We start from the raw sequence: 23,506 nt of genomic DNA on the forward strand, positions 1-23,506 counted from the left end.
TTGGAGCAAACGGTTTCAGCTCATTCTTTGTCTCGTATGACCACAAAACTTTCCTCCAGAAAGTATTTGTTCTCTCATATAAGCTGATGTATGGTGGAACACAGGTTGGCGCGGTTAGAGAAGTACTAGGTTCAAACTAATCAGTTTGAACCCAGTACCACACACACACCTAAAGGCCAAGGCCTTCTGTAGAGATGGTGTCCTCATGCATGCATGGTTTTTACCATATACTGCAGCTTCCTCCCTTAGTCCAAAAGCATGTATGTTGGATTCATTAGTCAAGTTTAAACTAAGGTGTGTGTGTTTCTTGTTTCATGTGTTTGCAATGGACTACATGTTTATGATGTAACCTGCATCTCAACCATGGACCACAGGAGACAGGTACTACACACTACCCACACCCCCTCACCCTGCCAGTCACCTTTTTTCTTGGTCGGGCCCCTCTTAGTCCAGGGTGAAATAAAAATGACTTCACTGTGGACAGTGACATTCGTACTCAAGTAGGTCCAGTTTCAGATAAGCTTGAGATTTGGTTCTTATTGAACATCTTAACCATTTCCATGTGGAGGGGACAGTTTGAGTCAAACTGTTTGTGGATACACCTGCAGGCTTCCACAAGTCAACCTCAAACATGGAAAACTGGCTTTTGAAAGCATACATCAGTCCATCATTAAGCTTCTGGCATTGCTCCACAGAAAATTTGTGGACTATGCTGAAAAAACCATGTCAGTGCAAGTCTACCATTTCTTTTAGGAAAAGAGATCAAATATCCAGTCAGATTATGCAACAACCTCGTTAACAGCTACAAAATAACATGTGCTTATTATCCAGCTTGCTAAAGAAAGACATGTATCCAAACCAGGGGTATACGTATATTTTTGGCGCTGCATGTATAATTTTGACCCTATGTGAATTACAGGAAATCCCAAACATGTTCAAACTTGAGGACTAGGTTCTTTTTTTTTAATGACTAAAGTTATATGTTGTATAAGCTATTATGGCGTTCACATCGGTGATGAGTGTATGTAAACATCTTGAACAGAAATGTACATACCGTATAAACCTCACACATATCCCATAATATGTGACACCCATTTCTAACTGCAAAATAAAGTATAAAAAAAATTTGCATAGTTGATGTTTGAGGAAAAATTTTTAAATAGCTATTCATTTCCAATGTTTCTAATAAAAAAACATCGGATAAATAATAATTCATAAAACTGGTGTGCATGTAAATGCAGACAATCACACGGGCTTTAGGAAACAAACAGGTAAACAATCAGCAAGCCACGCTGATTGTAAAAGGAACAGGTTTATAAAGCAAAAAAAGGAAAAGCATGCCTTCCAGAACAGTGAATCCATGAGTCCCTCAGTATCAGAAAACCGGGAATTATTATGTACACCAAGAACAGCAGAATCTACATTGTGATTAATATACACAGTTGTCCAAAAATATTCGCTTGTGCTGCATCACGTAACAACCTGGAAAAAGTCTGACTTTTACTGTTGTAAAAACGATTAATAAACCCTGCCAATACATCTTCACCTGCTCACTGGTCTAGATTCAACACTGGAATCTGTCAACCATCACATTCCTCCATGACGCTCTAATAATAGATTCTTAATGCATGCTTTCATTGTTTCTTCACATGCAATCATGACAAAAGGTTAATTAGGTTAAGAGTGGTTGATAAATGGCAGCATGTGTTGATTGGCAAGATGAATCCAATGGAAAAAATGTAAATAAACAAATAAAGAACAAACACAATTGACCCAGTTCTGGTTTGATTTAAGGATTCCAAACTAAAATTAGAGCACAACAAACAAAGAGGGTTTTGGCCATCTTGTAGAAGAAGCTGGAGTCATAGGGGGGTGCAGCAAACATGACATCAGATCATTTTAGGCCAAAACACCGCCATGGAAACTTCTGCTGGGAGTAAAGTGAAGATCACGCAGCCAATTGGAAAAAAAGATTATCAGCTCAATTAGTTGGAGCGTTAATATTCCACCAACTCCCCCTTATGAATCCAGACTGTATGTTTCTCAAGATGCAAACACAAACCTGTTTTTTTCCTATGCATGCACAAATTAAGGAAGACTTTGAAGAGGAATAATTTCATGGTCAGATGTATATCAACTTTGTCGTACTTGGAAGTTCTATGCCAGGGAACGGAGCCTGTTGTTTGCCTGCTATTGTCAACAAATAAACACCACATTAACACAAATGCACAAGTATAACACACGATACACATTTTATGCCAAGACTTAAAAAAATTCTGTGTGTAAAGCAATTGAAAATGATAATAAACAGACGGACTGAATCAAAGTCTAAAACAAAGTCTTCTTTTCTTTAAAGAAAATATATAAAGGGATTTTATAACCTCAAAATTAAGCATGAAAACATAAAAAAGTACAGAGATTATTCTATCGGAGTCATTTGCCAATGACACACTCATTTGATTTGATTTTTCTGACAATTATTTGAAACATTAGTTAACACCCTAATGCATGATTATTAAATATGTGGTGAGAAACAAGCAAGGGAGATGTTTCTTTAAATATTATGTTGTTCAGACCCCTTCACACCAGATTATCACCACCCAACGTTCTCCAGGCCCCTTAAAGACTGCTAGAACACAGGTGAATCGTGGCAAATCCATGATCGAACCACAGAACTCCCATCTGCACGGGCTCGTTTTATCCAAATCTGTTATTTTTCAATACATGTGGAAGGTTTCTGATTCTCCAGCAGCAGTTTCAGCCTTGCTGTAAAACACCATCAGTTTTTCAGTAGCCTGCAATAATGCAAGTTTGGGTATTTTCTGTACAGAGAGTAGTGCCCTGTTAAGAATGCCGTTCTGTGCAATACTTTTAACCTAGGTCAATGCTCGGTGTGTGCATCTTGGCAACTGCAATCAGGAGTAATCATGCAGCCAAAATCAGCATGTTTCTACTGTGAGCTCATCACACTAAGGCTCTAAAGCAACTATTTTATACCTGTAACCCTCCACACACTTTTACTCCTCTTCCTCACCACTAAATATAATGCTAGTACTTTTTTTTTGGCATCAGAACTACAACCTGAAGTACTCACAGCTTCCACCGGACCCTCGTTAGCTAAGCTATATGCACCATTTGTAGGTGTGTGCACTTCTCCTCAGCTGGAGGTCTTATTGCAGGGGCAGCCCAGTGCATAGCTAGGACTAAGGCTACCACCCACTCCCACAGAAGATCAAAGCACCGAGGCATTTTCACACTGCATGACGTGTAACAGTCAGTGCAATCAGTGCATTCTTAATACGCCACAGAAGACTACTCTGAGACCCTGCAGAGACCATATACTTTCTGGCAGATTTTTGACTTCATTATACAACCTTATTCCAGTGTGAGGGGGGCTTACTATATGTAAATTAAATACTGTAGCTTACTACAGATGCATCATGGGTAGAAGTAGTGTATCTGTGTAGTAAATCATGCAATTACATAAAATCAATTTCTTTGAGTATGAATGATGGTATGCGGGAGAAACAGCACAATCATCAGCTCAGAAGAGGTTAGCACATGTAGAAGTTGTATTAGACTAACTATTCTTCTAATGCAGACATTTCATTGTGTTCCAGAAAGAAAAACAAAAGTGCATTAATAATGGTTACATTTAAGCGTTGTTCAGATGGCCTGTATTAGTTTGTTATAGTGATCTGACAAGTCAAAAGTGTGTTTTTAAACTTTGGAAAACTGACGAGTGTATCAACAATCATAAATTAAAATGAATGCAACTGCAAGAAACAGTAACCTGTGACACATATCATTTTAACAGTTTTGTAAAAAAAGAAATAGCCCCGGGGGGGGGGGGGGGGGGGCTATTTCATTTTTTAAAACAAAGATAGAGGGGAATCTTACAGGGTAGCTCCAGTCCTGTGTGCCCTGTGGTGTTGCGCACACATGGTGGGGAGTGTCTTCCATCGGCCATGTCCGACTCTGCACACTGGGCCTCACCGTGGATCACAGCCAGACCCAGTCGGAGACGTTCTGCGTAGGACTGAGCCCTGAAAAGACAAGAGATAAAAATAAACAGTGAATACTTAACATAAATGTTAAAATAATCTTGTCCTCTACTGTGGTTTCATTGTAAAATCAATGTTGTGTTGCCTAACATTTGTTACCTTTTAGCTGCAGCAGGAGACTTTGCCACAATGATGGCATTTCTGTAATCAGGAATCTACCAGAATAAAGAAAATTCTGTGTTACCATTTCTTTCAAATGCTGATTGCTTCAATTATTTGGATTTTTTAATGTCATCAGATAAAGTCACAATCACAACACAACAGGACAATCACCTCCTCTTGAATGTACTGAATCAGGAATGGGGAGGCACGCAGATTATCCACTGGAAAGCTGAAAAAGCCCTGGATCTCCTTCTGATGCAGGTCCATGGTGATGATGTGCGTCAATCCTTCAGAGTGCAAAAATTCTAATTTTAACAAGTGAAACTTTTGAGAAAATCTGCTGCTCAGTTTTGTTTTGTTGCCCTCACCTGCTTTAGCCAACATTGAAGCTAAGAGTTTGCACACTATGGAGCCTCTCTTCCTCATTTTGCATTGCTTGCTGTAGGGGAAGTAAGGAATAACTCCAATAATGTTCTTTGCACAGGAAGTCTTAAGAGCATAAGCCATAATAAGGAGCTCCATGATGGCTGTGTTGACATCTCTATATGAGCAAAAACACAGAAGACATAAAGTTAAAGTGTTGAGTTAGGAAAAGGTCCAGCTGCAATGAAATCTACAAACGTCCTGTATTCACCTTGGTATGGTTTGGATAATGAAAATGGTCTGCCCACGAACAGATTCTTTCACATCCACTCTTGTCTCTAAATAAAGGAAACAACAACGTTTTATCAATTGTTGATAAATCTTTCCAGACAGGTCTAACTTTATTAAATGCATGACTTCATAACATATACATCTTGTACGTTTAGAGAAACGTTTAAGAGAAGGAGGGAAATTAACAATCACCATATAAATAATGTGCTTGAACGTCTGCATAATATAAACAAAGGATTAATTTACTACATGACACGAAAAGGATATATTTCCAATGTGCAACAATAATTTCTAGAACTTGATCGGCTTTAAAAACCAGCAACGTATTTTTTAATCTACATAACGGGAGCAACGTGGCCTCAAAATACAATACTGATGTAATGACTGTTTTGCTAAGGATGTGTAAAAAGTTTAATAATAAATTAATTGTTCATGGTAGTGTGATAATATTACACTAAAAACGTTATTATAATTTGAGGGAACATTCATAAGGGGGGAATTATCTGTATTAGGAAATAACTTTTATGACAATTATTTGTACCAAATTGACCCTATATAATAAATGAAACTGACGCATTTTTGACATTTATATTTTGCTTTTGTTGTCAAGGTATCCTGAACCATAGATTACTTGAGACAAAGGCTCATTTACCTTAACCACTCTTCAAAGTGGGAAAGACACAAAAAAACAGGACATTTAAGTAAAGCAAATGTTTGCAGATCTTCATAAGTCATAAGACTGGCTATGCCAGCTAAACACTTTTTTTTCTATCCTACCATCACAAACGTAAACACGTCACAAAATGGCAAGAATAGCTACTCGTAGAAATCTGCCAACGTTTACAATCAGAGCAGAAAACAGCCTGAGCTGTGACAAAGTTTATCTTCATCCATCATCCAATTAAATTAAATTCAAAGATACTTTATTGATCCCCGAGGGGAAATTAGAATTCCAGTACAACCCATCCAAACATACATCATGACACAAGACAAGGGGGGACGGGTCACCGAGGCTTTGCTGCCCACTCACAGGCGCTGCCCTTGTTAGATGAGAAAAGAGGCCACATTAGGAAAGTAGAGGGAAAAAAATCATATTTCACACTTTATCCTTAGCAGGATACAGTTTGAGATGCAAAAACCTCAGCACAAGAAGCAACAAGTTTACAAAACAACATCATGCTGGGAACGGTGAAGGTGGTGTGAGGGGTGCATATGTTTATCTTGAGCATGTGTGTGTGTGCAAGTGAGTGTGTGCAAGTAAGTCCATGAAGCACTGTCACAGAGGCCATTGTCCTTGATGGTATTTGGAATGTTCATCAACCGGCCACAAAGTTCTGAGCAGGTCCACAGATTTCCTCAGGGAAGGGAGGGGGCAGAGGGAGCAGAGCGTCATGTTTACATAACTTCCAGGAGAAGTTGAAGACAGCCAGCCATCAAGGCCGTGCAGAGGAGCCAGATTCAGAAAAACAATAATTATTTAGGTTAGGCTGACTCTTAATTTTCCGTCAGCCTTGAGAGTCTCGCTGGTGCTTCTCAAAGGCAAATCCAAACAGCCAAGTTCCTGGTCTTTCGCCAGATCCGAGCGAACAACTTCTCCAAGATTTATCCCATTTCACCCCTGAGTCCAGGAACCGCAACCTTGCCTGTGATCCTGTGTAGAATCACATCCAGTCTGCGATTCAGCTCACGTAACATCTCAGTCTGAGTGTTGATCGCTCTGAAGATCCCATCATACATACCAGGCAACCTCACAATTGCCAGAACAGCTGCTGACATTGTCCGAATTTCTCGATATGCCAGGTAACCGCTGACTCCAAAAAGCAGAAATCCTGATATCAAACATCCAATTATATACATATCTTCCACATCCTCGACTGACATCATCGACAAACACACAATCCTCCACTTCTGCCAGGAGTCCATTGTGTATCCAGAGAAAAACATCCAGCCCGACAAGTTGGCCTCTCCTTCACCCTGTCTTCTCGTCGAGAAAATTTTATCAATTGCATTGAGAGACCAGCTGACCAAATCCATAACTAAGAATTGGAAGATATGCAAAAAGAGGCTCCAAAAAGAAGACAAGACACAGAGCTGAAGCAGGGCAGATATGGGAGGGGTGCGGGAGACAGAGAAAAAGCGTCCTCCTCCACCGAGAGCAGAAAGAAAAAGAACCTCACCATTAGATAATACTTATTTTTCTTTCTGTGTGATATAATGCTGCTGTAATATAAGCCTTGTGAGGTTTAAGGCTTTTTACGCAGCACTGCAAGGGGTCCTCATTATTTTAGACAGCGCTGGATAAGCCACGACATCAACAAACAACAATGAACACACAATTCTGTGTTAAAATCACAAATTCTTTATTTGTGAGAATAAAGCAATCCTCTACTGAAGTGTTTTTCATCCCTGGTCCTCAAAGCAAACTGCCCCGCATGTTTTAGATGTATCCCTGCTTCAGCAGGGATCAACTTCACTTGATTCAGGTGACTGCAAGTCTACTGTTCCCTTTAAAGAAAAGAAAAAAAACTTATTTGTTGTAATTCTTTCAACAAAAATCTAAATTATTACTATTCATTTTTTCTAGGATTCTCAAAGAAGGGTGAATGTCTGGGAATTGACGTTCTGTCAGTGTGTTCGTATTTGCTGTGTATCAAAGAACCATAACTATCTTTCCCATTTCACACATTAATTGAATAAAAATTGGTTCATTCTGTAAAAATGTCCATTTAAAATTGGTCCTTAACCTTTTGTATATGCTCATGTAGTATTATCATGAAAAAAAAAACCAGCTATGATAACCCCTTAGTTGCTAAGACTCAAAGGAAAACATCCCATACCTGTGTGTAGGGTTTTAAGCACATGATTTATGAATAACCAAACAAATGTGTTCCACTTTTGTACATGGGTATGATGGACACCTTTTGTTATTCTTACAGCAAACTTGGAGGTTGAGGACGTTTGGAGCAAGGAGGGGACATGATGTGCACAGCAACCACTTACCTGAGTGTAGGATTTTTTGTCTTACCTCCGTTAGATTCTTGAAAGACTACAGACTTCCCCAGTTCAACCCCCAACCGCCTGTAAAACAACAGCATATTTTTGCATGCACTTTTTAAACTGTAACCTTAAGATTATGGGGCATTTCTATCATTGTTCATTCAATCATGACATATTGTCAATTACAAAGCCTCTGAACATGCCTTTCCTCGGATGTTTCTGACAGTTACTAGTTACACCCCAGCGCACCTAAATGTTTGTATATAAGTGAGTATAGCTAAACATTAACTAGTGCTTTGGAGTACTCACTCTGTTATCTTCTTAGCCAACTCTGTGCAGGCAGCGGAGGAGTTTGCGGAAAACACACGGTAACCAGTTTTAGCGACATTCATTCTCAAAGTTCAGTGTTGATGTCACAGAAACTGATTGTGAGCAGCGCCACCTTATTTTAGCCCAACAAACAAGGAGCGTTTAGCTTTTTAACGACACGGTCGTCGGTTAGCTAACTGCCGCACACTAGCTGACAATAAGTGAGCAAATTTATTCGAAAAAAAGGCTTAGCGAGGTCCCAAACTTGACTAAACACAGCAGGGAAATAAATGCAGTTAGATTGGCGTGTCTAATGACATGTATTACTCCCGGAAAGGCAAATGAGCCAGCCTATGCTCTATCAGCTTGCATGGTAACCTGACAGCTATCCACATTTGAGAGCTACGGAGTGCTCACTGGGTCAATCTTGTTGGCTGCGCTTTGTAATGTAGATAAGCTGGTGCTGTGCCAAGAAAAAATAAAAGTATTTTACTTCAGCATGACAGATTAAATTAGATAATCGGTACCCTCCTCATTTATTTGCACTCCTTGTTAAGACATGTAAAATACGTTAAATATATCAATCTGTCATTAGATCAATCTGAATCAACAATCTTCCATGGAAAAACTATGAAAAATCCCATCTTCAATTTGAATACATAGATTTAATATGGGAAAAATAGATGCTAAACAATAAACCAGTGTTAATTTTAACAGAACATTTTAATATACCTTTAGTGATGGACTTTAAACCTTTGGACTTTTCACAAAGCCTCCAAATAACTTTAGGTAAAAAAATATGAACCAGCATTTCTTTTTTAAATACAGATATAAAAAAAATACAAGTTTTAGCAGTTTGTTTTTCATTTTTATGGAATACTCGTCTTCCGCTTAACAGGTGTTACGTCGATTCGCGTTTCCCCATCAGATACGCTTTCCCCAGCGTCTCCTTGCCGCTCACGCGGCAAAAAAGGCGTGTGCTTGTTTAGCGCTCGTAACCAGTGCGCCGTGCTTGCGCCGCAGAAGATCTACGGACACCGTGAAAGCTCAAACAACGTGTTTCGGCGAAGCTGTCCCACTTTTCTGCAACTGTGCTCTCATCTCATCCGAGATATATATATCTCGGATGAGATGAGAGCACAGTTTAGTATATATCTGGTGTCTGGTCGCTCGCTCACAAGTTTGCACAGTATATAGTCAGTCATTTTCTACCGCTTATTCCATAGTGGGTCACGGGGGAGCTGGTGCCTATCTCCAGCAGTCTATGGGCGAGAGGCAGGGTACACCCTAGACAGGTCGCCAGTCCATCGCAGGGCAACACACATACAACCATGCACACACTCATTCATACACCTAAGGGCAATTTAGAGTTACCAATTAACCTAACAGGCATGTTTTTGGACTCTGGGAGGAAGCCGGAGTACCCAGTGAGAACCCACGCATGCACGGGGACAACATGCAAATATATATATATATATATATATATATTAAATTGCCCTTAGGTGTATGAATGAGTGTGTGTATGGTTGTTCGTGTGTTGCCCTGCGATGGACTGGCGACCTGTCCAGGGTGTACCCTGCCTCTCGCCCACAGACTGCTGGAGATAGGCACCAGCTCCCCCGTGACCCACTATGGAATAAGCGGTAGAAAATGACTGACTATATATATATATATATATATATATATATATATATATATATATATACACACATACACGTTTCCCTTTGTGTTAAACTGGGTGATATGAATGGTGCCATCTCTTTGAAATAGTAGAATCATCACTTGGACTTGAATATTAGTTTATAAAAACATGGCTGTTTTTGCCCATTAATTTCCCCTAACTTAACATTATGTTTTCTCTCCCTTGCCTATTAGAAATGAATGATCACACCTTTTACCACAACAGTAAAATTTGTATACATACTTTGAATTGGTCCAGATAATATTTATTTACAGCTTCAACATAAGAAGACTATAGACAGACATATTGGCTGGACAAAAATTAAAACTAGACACATTTACAGATACCTCATTACAAAACACCACAGGAAAAATCGTTTTTAGGCTTAAAAATTTAAAGATTCTGTCAAACGTTCAAGAACATGTTGTTTAAACATAGGTCATTCAATTAAGATACGTATTCAACATAAATACAATGTGCTTATTTTTAAAATCTAAAATAAATAATAGTATAACAACAATTGGTGTAATTCCACCTGTAAATAAACACTGAACAAATTGCAGAGTTGTGAAAAACTTCAACAAGTCATCTTCCCTCAACAGGCCTTACAAATAAAAGCTGCTGATGTGTTTGGACATCCACAGCAAACATGGTGAAACCACCTCAAGCACACATCACAGGATATCTGCAGAACAAAAAGATTTAAATTTATTGTAATATTTCACCTGTCATGTAGGTACACACATAGCATATATTTTAATGTTTCATCTACTATTAAGACTTATTGTCTAAGAGTGGAAAATATTTGATCTTGGGATCTATATGCAAGATTAACAGTGTTAATAGGGAAAGTCAGTTAATCATCAGTTTACTTCCTTTTGTAGTTGACTGATACAAGGCTCACCTTGAATGATCTGTATTTTATTCAGGAGCTCCTTTGTGGCCCTTTGGGAGAAAGTCCCAGTCACAGCAACTAACTTGTCTGTTTACTGTTTTCTTCAAGCCATATCTGGAACTTATGTACACTGACAACATCATAGTGTGTGTCAGTGCTTATTACAATACACTTACAGAGCCTCTCCATCCTTAATCCTTCATCACAGTGAAGTGGAATTTTCTTATCAAAGTGGAGAGAAGTTGACTCACAAGAAGAGAAAATCCGGACTTTGTCTTTATAAGTTTTATTCAAAGGCATTCAGCCTTTGAAGACCCTGTCACTGAGGTTAGTCAGTGACAGGGTCTTCAAAGGCATTCAGCCTTTGAAGACCCTGTCACTGAGGTTAGTCAGTGAAGCAGAGCCCCGATCAACATTTACACACAGTATGTATACCAAACATAACAGTGTTATCTCAACTTCAAAGAGTCTGTGTTTTATGACCCCAGACCCTTCTCGGGTTCAGAGGTGACAAAGTTATCTAGGAACAAACCCATCTGCACATCCCCCTAAAGCATGAGTTTTAACCATTAAACTTCTGATAATGGCTTTACAGCTTCCTCCTCTAACACAGATGTTCTGAGGAGTGAGGTAACCTAAAGGTCATACACTTTGGAATGCTTACTGCAAGAATTTCCATCACAACAGGCAAACATTATTCTGTGCCAAATCCAACAAATAATTGGGACTCGACAAATCCAAAAACATTTTTGAATAATTAGCCTTCTTTAAATGTACTTAAAATATATGTAGCTGTCTTTCATATACACACTAACACAAAAGTAAATATTTGGATTTTGGGGCTTCCTTCTTTCTTTGTGTGACATAAGGCCATATCCCAATGGATGTCTTCATGGGAGGTACAGTCACACATGTCTGCTTCAAATGCCAAATAAGCACTTGGGAACTCCTTAGCCTGCACAGTCTGGTCCAGGAGCTACACAAAGCACTTTCCTTGCACATCTGAATTTTATTTAAAGTGTTTAATTTTTATTTTAACATCATTCTAGCAGCAATAGTATTACCTATTAACTTTTTTGTACTTTATGATTTCATGTATAAAATATTTATCTTAAAGTGTCAACATTTTCTAGAACACTGTATCGGGATACACTGGGATCGTCTTTCTGTCCACAGATGCAGCAGATATCTGTCAAGTCATCTGCAAGGTTATAAACTAATTGTCCAGTTTGCAAACTTTAGTACATACCCTAGAAACACAGATAGTTTTACTTTACGGAGCTAAACGGACCTTTAAATGATGTAGTTGTTATCTTTTATGAGAGCTACTTTTGTTACCCACCTGATGCTTCCAGCACAGTGACTGCAATCTGCCAACGTAGCATTTCCACATCCTTACGTCCGGCAGGAAAAACAGGATGTTGTCCATCAAGTATTTTCTCTTCAAACTGAAGTACAAACACAAAACACATATAGCCCAACATGTATCTCAAGTGAATATAGGAGTACATTTTTAATACGTTTATGGCAAACACACCGCAAGAGCTGGAGTCAGGTTGTAGGGGATGTGGAAGTGTGTTGCACTCCCACCTTGACACATTCCTGCCCTGTTTCTTCACAAGAGCTCTAAAAAACAGCAAGGTATTAGCAATTATCTAACTGAAACATGCCTGTTTCATGCAGAACAGTAAGCTTGCTTTGACAAATAACTTTTAAAAATAAACATATTTAGGTAAAGTTCCCTGCGTTCCTTTCTAACTTACCAAAAAAAAAAAAAAAATAGCATACATCAAAGATATTTACTTGTGTATATGATTTGACCAATTTGTTATGTAATTTTGCTTCATGGTTCATCCTGGAGGATTTGTGCCATATAAATAAACACAATTTAAATTTATAGAATTATCCTGCCATCACATTTTTATTGATACAACTCAAAGAAATACAAAGCATGACAGGAGAAATAACTGATAATGCAAAGGATACACATTTGTTTTCAAGGACAATTATGTGCCATTTATGATGTTGATGTTTGCAATTAAAGGTCTTGCCATTTTATAGACTAAAAAGGCTGTATATCACAGCAATTACAATGTGATACGTTATACCACGGACAGCCTGCATCCACACTTGAAAAGGCATGCTTAGTCATCGAAAATATTGAAAAATAAACGCCTCTATGTTGGTCTGATGTAGAGCTACTGATGGTCTCAAAAAAGTATCCAAATTATTTCATTCTCAACTACCCAAAAATAATAAAACTTTGTCATGAAAATAAAAATCCAAAAATACACATACCTTGACATTTCTTGACATCTCTTCAACTTCTAACTACTTTCCCCAAGTGAGTCCAGAGGAAGAGATTTTCTCTGTTTTGGAAATATAATCTGAAAAGACATCAACAGATTTGATTTGGCTACTAACTGTCTGCCTTGTATTGCTTTAAAGGCACATGATTGTAAGATACTTGAATCGAGATATTCAACACCTGTGATGGACTTTTTAAAACTTTGATTAAAACAAAAGAATTGGAGAGGAACTGTCTTTATTGATGATATGCAAACACTTACAATGACAAACCAGTGATGGTTGTCATTAACAATGCCATACAGAGTGCTGTAGTCTGTTGGATCCCACTGAAAAATTGAAACACTGATGTCAGCATCATGATGCCTTTTAAGGTAATTGTAAAACAGTTCAAACAACCAACCTTGAAGTGGGATTTTTTTTTTTTGCCACACAGCAGACATGCCAAACGAGTCGATACACAGCACTTTCTCTGCTGAGGATGTATTATGCTTTCTCTCCAAAAATTTCATGTAGGCATTGATCAGCTAAAAAGATAGGTCTTTGTTTGTTAACTTGCACAATCATATTATAAGAATACCCATCCAGTGCAGTGACATTTCTAAATTGGGGATGGTTAGAAAAACTATGTGTTTTACCTCGCTCTCGAGTTCCCTTCCTGGTGCTGTTCTGAAAATATCAAAGTAAAACAGATTATAAGGCCCAATTTTAGAAAGAAGAACAGCCGCTGTCATGCCATCCCAGGCTTTCCGGATATCTAAAATAAAACAGGAAAGAATTTGAGATTTTGGATGTGAAACTCTTACAATACACATGTACATTATATTTACATTGAAAAGTGTCCCAAAACATACCCTGCTCTACTTTTGTAGAGCCTGAAAATGGTGGCACAGCTGGATCCGTAGCAGCTTCAACACCTTGAAGGGTGGAGGCTGGATCCCCAGCAGGTTGAGTGGAGGAAGCAAGGTCCCCAGCAGGTTGAGTGGGGGGAGCAGGTTTTCCAGTTTTTATAATGTTCTGAAGGATTATTGGTTCTTGTTCAATGAATAACCAAAGCTGATCTATGTTCACTTTTGGCAGAAAAGCGGTTGGGGATTGGAGATCTGCACTTTTGTTGATTAAGTTAACAATGGTGCGTGGGCCGATCCAGTTTTTCTCAAGTTTGCCACCCTTACGCTCTTGGCTTCTTATGTTGAGTCATAGAACCTTTTCTCCAACCTTAAAAGTTTCTGATTTATGAGTTGAGGTCTAGTATTTCGCTGAGCTGTTTTTATGTTTTGCTGAACTAGTTGGAAAATTGTGTCCAGTTTTTTTTATTGCTCCAACACCGACTCCTTCCCAGAGTGTCTTTAATCTTGTTGTCAATCTGGGATAAAAGAACAAAAAAAAAACATATAAGCAGATTTCAGAAACCTTAACAAGGTGTCCACTGTTGACTATTGGATATTTCAGATGTGAAAACATACCTGGCAGACCAATATTTTTCAAAACCTTAAACATGGTGGTTATCCATAACCACAAAAAATTTGAATAACATTTAATGTGTTTTAGGACAGAAGAAAATAAAACAGGTGGATGAACTTGGTACATTAATTGGGAATTATTGGAAATTTCTCTTACAAAAATTTAGATTAGATTGCAATTTCTTTTCTCTGTTATTAATGTAATATGTTACCTTATCACAAAATACCACCAGAGATACTGCTGTTTTATTTTTACATTTATAAAAAATTTCCATCAAGAGTCAAAACTAAACATGACCTCAAATATTGTCTTACATCTACAGGGTTCTGCATGTAGAATGTAATACAGACAGACAGACAAAATCATGTCTCACCAGGATGTTCTCTGGAATCTCACATGGCATACAAGCCTCTGTTCCAAAGAGGAGGAAATATGGTGAAAACTTTGTTGTGTATTGTTTTTTGGTTCTGAGTCCAAACATCACAGCATCCAAGTAGGTGTCCCAAGTGTCTGGTCGCTCGCTCACAAGTTTGCACAGTGTTCTGAAAAACAACATTTTATCATTTGCTTGCTAAATTAACTGAAAGAAACTCCCAGCCAATGTGGACAAATTTACCAACCCAGTCCTGGGAGTTTTCGACCTAAAGAAAATGATAACCTATTCAGTAATTGATGTCACAAAACAGTGAGGGTCACACAAAGGGATTCCACTGCAGCAGGCCATTAACTCCAGGGGAGCAGAAGATCACACCAGCATAAGATGAACAATTTCCAACTTCACAGAGAATAATGGCATCAACACTTGGAGAAGAATGTAAGGGAGGCCAATCTATGTGTCTGTACATGATGGAAGACATCTGTATTTCACTATCAGCACACAGGCCGTACTTTACCACATTGTCAAAGAGGACAAAGTATGTACTGGCATAATGTTCATGCAAAATGTAAAAAAAAAACACTTTTAAATAATTACAGTTAAATTCTGAAATTGTAATTACCTTTGAATTGTCCCATTGAGCTTTTCTACTAGCCCATTGGTCTGAGGATGATAGGGAGCACAAAGGCTGCGCTCAATGTCCAGCATTGTGCAAATGTCCTTGTTCAACTGTTGGTCAAAAATGAATAAATGCTTTAACAGATAAACATCAACAAGAAATAACTTGATCACTAAATTACTAACCATTTTCATATTGCATCATACATCGGTCCATAACACTCAAAAGTATTTAGCAACACCCCTCATTGACAAATTCTTTCGCCTGGTTGGTCAGGATTTGCTTAGGGGCCCCAAAGCGATAACAGAACTTCAAAATACATTGTGCAACATCTGCTGCTGTTTTAGACGGTAAAGGATAGGCTTCAGACCATTTTGTAAAATAGTCAACCATGACTGCAATGTGCTGGTTCCCAGCCTCTGTCTTAACCACCTTTCCTATAAGGTCCATCCCAACAAGCTCAAACGGTTGACTCACCTGAAAAAGTAAAAGAAAACAGAGAATAGCACTTTTGACCAGGGATAATAAAATATCCTTCTTGTAGTGTTTTGATATGTATGTCACTTACTTCAATTGGGATGGGTTTTGTCTCCTGCTTAATTGTCAGTGCAATTTGCTGGCATTGCACACATTGATTGACCTAAAGAACCACATTTGTTAATAAAATGTCAACCATCAAAAAGCTGTTATAAGCTAAAACAATACAAGAATGTAATAGGATTTTGATTTGTTTTCTGTTTATTCTGGATTTAGAGATTTCATAATTTGTTATTTGTGTTTTGCCCAAATTATTCTTCGTCTTGATTAAATCAAGCTTATTTCTGTTTCTTTTTACTTTGCATTTATTTCAGTTATTGTCAGTTGAGTTTGGATTCGTGTTTCTTATTTCCCCGTAGGTGTTAATCCTCCTAGCTCCACTGTTTTATCTCTTTCTCTCTCCCTCAGCTGTCTCCTCACACCTGCACCTTCTTTTCTAAGTATCACTGGTCCATTATTTCATCATTCAACCTCCAGTTTTTAAGCAACTCTTCTTGATTCACTTCTCACATAAGCCTCTAGTTATTCTCCATGTGCTCCTTGTTCTCACTGTCATCTCCTTGTATGAAAGTTCATCAAACTTCCACCAATTAACTACTCTCCACTTCCACCTATTACATTTGTGTTCAACACCATCTACTAACTAGACAATGACTTGTTGTAACAATGTAACCTTTAAAATATTGTACATTAACAATGTACCTGTTACCATGTTTTCTGTTTGTGAGCCTTGATTTATAAGAAATACCTACCCACTTATCGATGTCTTTTGTCATGCCTAGCCAGTAAAACCTTCTGGTGATAGCATCTCTGGTTTTAACTATGCCACAGTGGGCCCCAAAAGCACTGGCATGAAACTCCTTAAATATTTGTTCCGCTTCGTCTTTTGCATTCACAACCTTCCGCTTTGACTGACTGCTTCCCTTGCAGTAATACAGTACTCCACCTGTCAAAATATCACAAGTTGAGTAAAAAATTAAAAAAAGCAAACTTCTTGCTTAATCAACCAAAAAAAAAAAACCTACTTCAATATGAATGTATGTGAATGGTGGTTCCTGATGTGGTTGGTGTTATGCAAAAAACATAAACAGTAAGTATTCTGTAACAATCTTCTAATATACAATTGTATTTTTACTTGGATGCATTTGCTATAGATAGAAAGACAGAAATGACATAAATGTCATGTTGGGTAATAATTTTTTAACCCACATACAGATTTCAATGCGATTTATTTCTTAATTGCTTATTGCGACAGGCTTAATACCTTGAAGTAATTATTTAATTTTGTATATTACTGTGGCTCTGTGGTGTTACAGATCATTCAAATGTATGCTTAAAAAAGGAAATAAGGCCATGCAATTGGTGCAACACAATTCAACATACCCGAAAGAACTTATTGCTGTATAAATTAGGTAAGGAAAAGACTAGAGGCCTTTGTCCAACAGTTAATTTTAAGAAAACATATACTCACCATCAACTGCAAAGTCAGCTGCCCTTCGTCTTATCAAATATTTTTGACTCTTAGAAGAGCCTTCAGGGTAGCTTCCAAGCGATAAATACTGGAAAACATTGCTAAATGTTAACGGATCCATTTCTTGCTACTTTTCAGAGTCGGGCGCAATTTACCAAGGTACCAAAATTACATAAGCAACGTTTAAACGTTTTCAAATGTACAATAATAGCTAATTGGTGACGCAGCCACCAGTGTCTATCGATGTGAATGAACCTCGTCAATTATTAAATTTTTATGTTTTTTCTAGTGGGATTTGGCGTTCCCCAGATTTATACATAGAATCAAGGTTCGCGTAGTTTCTGAAACAAATAGGAAAATACAAGCTCTAAATATTAAAAGTGAGAAAAAAAGAATTTGCCAGCTTTAAAACTGTGAAGCAGTGACTGGGGATCTTTCTTGAAGTACAATATACAGAAAACTTAGTAAGAATTTTTTTTGGATGTATTTAAATAAAAAAATAGTGAACCATAACTCGAGAACAACCTTGACTGAAAAGAATAAAAAAATTAAAATATAGACCGGTCAGATGTATTCAACTAAAACATTACTTGAAAGAAGTCCATGACTTAATAAAGGATGCTGTTTTACCTAAACGAGTAGAATATTTTTGAAATATCCAACAAATTATCCAAGATGATATGGACATCCCAAAAAAAAATCACAATTAGACATTAGAGGTTAATCTTTTAAAGTGGCAAAAAACAGAAAATGAATACAGATGGGTGATATTGGGCCATGAGGATGAGTTTCCCCTGTTTAATGCAGGGGGAACGATATCTGACAGGGTGTGGAGATCCATCAGATAGCGTTTCCCCTGTTTAATACAAACACGATACGATGTTGAGCTTTCAGGGTTACCGTAGTTCCCCTGTGGCGCGAGCACAGCGCGACGGTTCCGAGCCTGCAACAAGCACGCGCCTTTTTTGAACTCCTCCACTTGAGGCAGGAACTCCCCTCCAACCAGAAGAGGACAAGCCACCTCTTTTATGGAATAATTACATTGAATTTCCACAACAAGAATGACACTAAACGTATCAGTGAAAGCTTTTAGATCTATTTTTCTTGTGATAGGTTCTTTTTTCACAAAAATCAACATCCCATAGAAGAAAATGGATCCACCCTCGATTTGCAAAAGTTTTATTTTAAAACCTACAAACAGAATTAAAATCAGGATTCTTCTATAAATTCCTATATTGGAAATTTAAAAATAATAAGTTGTCTTTTTTTAAAAGGTCATGCAACATTTACAGATCTAAACAAACTTTATTTAACTGGACTGGGGATAAAAAAATGCTCATTGGATTTGAAAGGTTGAAGACCAATGGTTGAGACTAAAAGGCAATTTAGTTTTAAATGCAGTCATTTAAGGCTTTGTATAGTTCTGGTTGAATTAATTTACTGTACACTTGGTCAGCCAATATATTGTAAATAAATTGCAGCTTGTCATGCAACAGTTAATTTAGAAATTAATGTTAAGTAATTAAGAGACCTATTTTATATAACAGTAGGACATGAAATCAGTTCTGTGTTTGCAGCAAAAAATATGGGATCTTCATCTAAACTCAGAACCATCCCCCTGATACATGTCTACTTATGTGCTGGCAGAAAACTGATTATTTCAAACTGATATTATGTGAAGAACAACAAGTCAGATTTAGTAATTTTATATATTTATTTGACCCTTATATTTATTGTAAGTAAAAGTAAAATATCACTGCCAAAGAATGTGAGCATTAAAAATCATTTTTTTTTTGTCTAAATCACCTCTCCCGCTAACAGTTTTTATGATTGAAGTGTGTTTATGCATCCTTTCCTTTTTTAATGGATGAGTGTCAAAGAATTTAATTAATTATCCACATCTTTCTGCTTCCCTGCAGTATAGATCTGGTATTACACAGATGATATTTTTCTTTTAGCTGCTTCTCAAAATGGGAAACACAGGAAAACTTGAAAAACAAGTTAGGCAGATGTTAACCTTCATAAGTCAGTAAAGAGCTGTAAGAAAATAGTTAATTGTCCATACTTGCCCATATCTACGCTCAGAGAGATGACAAAAAATTTTACAAAATGCCAGACAACAACACATATGTTTTTTCGCACCTACCAACCATTAAGAGCATGGTGAAGAAAAAATATCTTCAAATTTCACTGATAGAGAACTGTAGGATTTTCTTTAAGACAGTAGATGCTTATGGTACTACAGTAATAATGTTTATTTTAAGGCCTTTAAAACACTTTTTAGCCTACACTAGGTGACAAAAGATCAATGAGTCACTACTTTTTTACAAATTAATCTGTTATGAACAACTCTGCCTTAATATATTAAATCCTAAAGGTAATAAGATATAATATAGACCAAACACATCATGTGCTGATTATGTTGTAACTTTTGTGTTGTTTAATTTTTAATTTCATCACATCATAAATAGTTCTCCTAAATTTAAAAGGATGTTGTTTTACCAGAGTGCAGAAAAGCTTATGCTTTAAGCCAGCTCGCCTTCCATAACGTTCCAGAGGGTGGCAACAGAGGGCCACCACTGTTTTTATTAATCTGGTTGTGCAAAACTACTTCAAACTACTACTATCTCTGGAAGTCAGGTTTTTCACCATAGTATGTAAGTAATTGTGGCTTTTAAGCATGCTAACATGTTAAAATCAAATCAAAACTGTTTCAAAGGTAATTATTTGTCTAACATGATTGCAATAGTAGAAAACATATTATCCATCAAAGCTATTGCTAGCATTAACCAATTTAGAAAAATGAATATTATTATTAAAAAGCCACCAAGATCCCAGGGTTTAAAACTAATGTACAAAACGTCTTTAAACTAATTTTAAGCTTCATGAATGGTGACTCGTTATCTTGACAGAAAATTACCTCAAGCATAATTTCTGTAATATATTTGAACATTAAAATGCTGTGTATATTGCTAAAGGTTTTTTTGGATCCCACTAAAATTTAATAAGTCAGGAAGAGATTAGCCTGATGGGCTGGAGGAGGAACCTCTGTTTTACAATAAATCAAAGATGCTAGACTCCTCTAAATGTAAACAGATGTGTGCGTTGAAATACCTTTTATGTGTTTTTCACATTTTGTTCCACTATTGTATATAACTGATGCAATACATAGTGTTGTTGCAGCTTGAAGGAAATACTTTTATTACCATCAGTTTTTTGAAGCAGAGGTTAAGACATCTCAAACTAAAGGTGTATCATTTGCTCATCTGGTTTATTTTGCAGGGCATCTGAGTGATGTCCATCATGTGGTGCAGCTTGTGCAACAGTTGTCTTTCTGCTTTAAGCTCTAGTAGCTCCAGAGCCTGCACATTTAACCTGACAGGTAAAAAAGCAAGACATGTGAGAAAACAAGCATTTTAAACACACATACAGTAATCATGGATATGAATGTTATATTAGTTATTGGCATTAAATATTTATGCTTGAAGGCTCAGCACCGTCTACATTTCCTGAGGATCCTAAAGAAGAAAGGCCTGGACTCCAATCTACTGCTGACCTTCTACCACATGTCCATTGAGAGTTTGCTGGCATACTGCTTTACAGTATGGTATGGCAGACAAGAGAAGGCTTCAGAGGGTAGTTGGCTGCCCTCTCCACTCCCTGAAAGACATCTTTCCCTCCCAGCAGAGCACATGAGATCACCAAGAACATCTGGCTTTAGACTGTTTGACCTTCCGTTCTAAAGGAGTCGCTACATGTGCATCAAATCAAAACCCGGCAGGCAAAAGAACAGTTTCTTTCCCAGGGAAATAAGCACTTTGAAGTGACACATGCACAAATACCCACATGTACCCACCTCCCTTAATAGCTTCCCCCGAAGGACTTCCCTTCCAACAACAACTGTGCAATATTTTCATATTCATTTGTTCAACATATTCACTGTGCAATAATAGCTATCTGTGCAATATATTGTATATATATATATATATATATATATATATATATATATATATATATTATTCTACTTAACATTTTTTCTTCTGATGTCTCTGCACTGATAAGAAGCATCTTTTTTAATTTCATTGTATAGTTGCATAAAGACTTAAAGGTATTCTATTTCTATTTTATCCTGTTCTGTTAAATTCTATCATTGGTCTTTTTCCAAACCTGGAATGATTGTACAATAAACAACATCAATACATTTAATTAGATTCACGAGTTTTAATTTATTCTGGGTTATCTCTAAACCACATTGAGTGTGAACTATACATACAAGTTCAGATATATACAGGGGTTGGACAATGAAACTGAAACACCTGTCATTTTAGTGTGGGAGGTTTCATGGCTAAATTGGACCAGCCTGGTAACCAGTCTTCATTGATTGCACATTGCACTAGTAAGAGCAGAGTGTGAAGGTTCAATTAGCAGGGTAAGAGCACAGTTTTGTTAAAAATATTGAAATGCACACAAAATTATGGGTGACATACCAGAGTTCAAAAGAGGACAAATTATTGGTGCACGTCTTGCTGGCGCATCTGTGACCAAGACAGCAAGTCTTTGTGATGTATCAAGAGCCACGGTATCCAGGGTAATGTCAGCATACCACCAAGAAGGATGAACCACATCCAACAGGATTAACTGTGGACGCAAGAGGAAGCAGTCTGAGAGGGATGTTCGGGTGCTAACCCGGATTGTATCCAAAAAACATAAACCACGGCCGACCAAATCACGGCAGAATTAAATGTGCACCTCAACTCTCCTGTTTCCACCAGAACTGTCCGTCGGGAGCTCCACAGGGTCAATATACACGGCTGGGCTGCTATAGTGAAACCTTTGGTCACTCATGCCAATGCCAAACGTCGGTTTCAATGGTGCAAGGAGCGCAAATCTTGGGCTGTGGACAATGTGAAACAATGTGTATTGTGTATTTACTGTTTTCCCTACATCTGGGAGAGTTACGGTGTGGAGAAGCCCCAAAGAAGCGTACCACCCAGACTGTTGCATGCCCAGAGTGAAGCATGGGGGTGGATCAGTGATGGTTTGGGCTGCCATATCATAGCATTCCCTTGGTTCAATACTTGTGTTGATGGGCGCATCACTACCAAGGACTACCGAACCATTCTTGAGAACCATGTGCATCCAATGGTTCAAACATTGTATCCTGAAGGCGGTGCCATGTATCAGGATGACAATGCACCAATACACACAGCAAGACTGGTGAAACATTGGTTTGATGAACATGAAATTGAAGTTGAACATCTCCCATGGCCTGCACAGTCACCAGATCTAAATATTATTGAGCCACTTTGGGGTGTTTTGGAGGAGCGAGTCAGGAAACGTTTTCCTCCACCAGTATCACGTAGTGACCTGGCCACTATCCTGCAAGAAGAATGGCATAAAATCCCTCTGACCACTGTGCAGGACTTGTATATGTCATTCCCACGACGAATGGACGCTGCATTGGCCGCAAAAGGAGGCCCTACACCATACTAATAAACTATTGTGGTCTAAAACCAGGTGTTTCAGTTTCATCATCCAACCCCTGTACATAAATTCACCGGACTCATTCAATGAGCTGTACTGGAAGTTCTTAAATGTTTTTAAACATGAAAAGGCATATTAACAGCTTAGTGATTGTCTGGAGATCGACGGAGGGTGGTAATTGACTAATTCACTGAAGCAAATACACACAAACACACACAAATATATGACAGGCCCTTAAAAAGGCTTTGAGTTTGTGAATATAAACACAGCTGTAACTGACCTCAGGTCAGTAGGTGTCACAGGGAATGTGGCCAGAGTAACTAAAAGTACCCTCAGCAGATTTCGAAATCATTCTGAGAAGCTATGAGGTATGTAAACATCTGGAGGTTTGCTCAATTTCTTTGATTTCCTGATTCTGAAGTTAAAACAGCTGTTGCAAAGAGCCTCTTCCACTACAGAGCCACAGAAGATAGCATTTTGCTGCAAGTCTTGCAGTTCCTAAGCTCCCACAAGTAGCAAAATTTGTTCTTTGTGGTGAAAGGCTCT

General features: G+C 37.8%; 1 protein-coding gene across 4 annotated transcripts in view; it reads right to left on the reverse strand.

The window, feature by feature from the left end:
• The window catches only part of LOC124862193 (phosphoribosyl pyrophosphate synthase-associated protein 1), a 15,266-nt gene extending 6,737 nt beyond the window's left edge, over positions 1–8,529 (reverse strand). Inside the window, exons 1-8 of one of the 4 annotated variants that reach the window (XM_047356013.1) lie at positions 8,127–8,529; positions 7,846–7,898; positions 4,801–4,867; positions 4,535–4,707; positions 4,338–4,453; positions 4,164–4,219; positions 3,901–4,046; positions 2,149–2,190 (exon numbers count right to left, since the gene is read on the reverse strand). In XM_047356013.1, the coding sequence (XP_047211969.1) occupies positions 2,149–2,190; positions 3,901–4,046; positions 4,164–4,219; positions 4,338–4,453; positions 4,535–4,707; positions 4,801–4,867; positions 7,846–7,898; positions 8,127–8,209 (736 nt within the window). In that variant the 5' untranslated portion in view covers positions 8,210–8,529. Of the gene's footprint in view, positions 1–2,148; positions 2,191–3,900; positions 4,047–4,163; positions 4,220–4,337; positions 4,454–4,534; positions 4,708–4,800; positions 4,868–5,796; positions 5,821–7,845; positions 7,899–8,126 lie in introns of those variants that run through there. The other 3 variants (XM_047356012.1, XM_047356014.1, XM_047356015.1) reach the window with 3 other exon arrangements.
• Positions 8,530–23,506: the final 14,977 nt, after the last annotated feature.

Source organism: Girardinichthys multiradiatus, chromosome X (genome assembly GCF_021462225.1).
Source record: "Girardinichthys multiradiatus isolate DD_20200921_A chromosome X, DD_fGirMul_XY1, whole genome shotgun sequence".
Lineage (NCBI taxonomy): Eukaryota > Metazoa > Chordata > Actinopteri > Cyprinodontiformes > Goodeidae > Girardinichthys > Girardinichthys multiradiatus.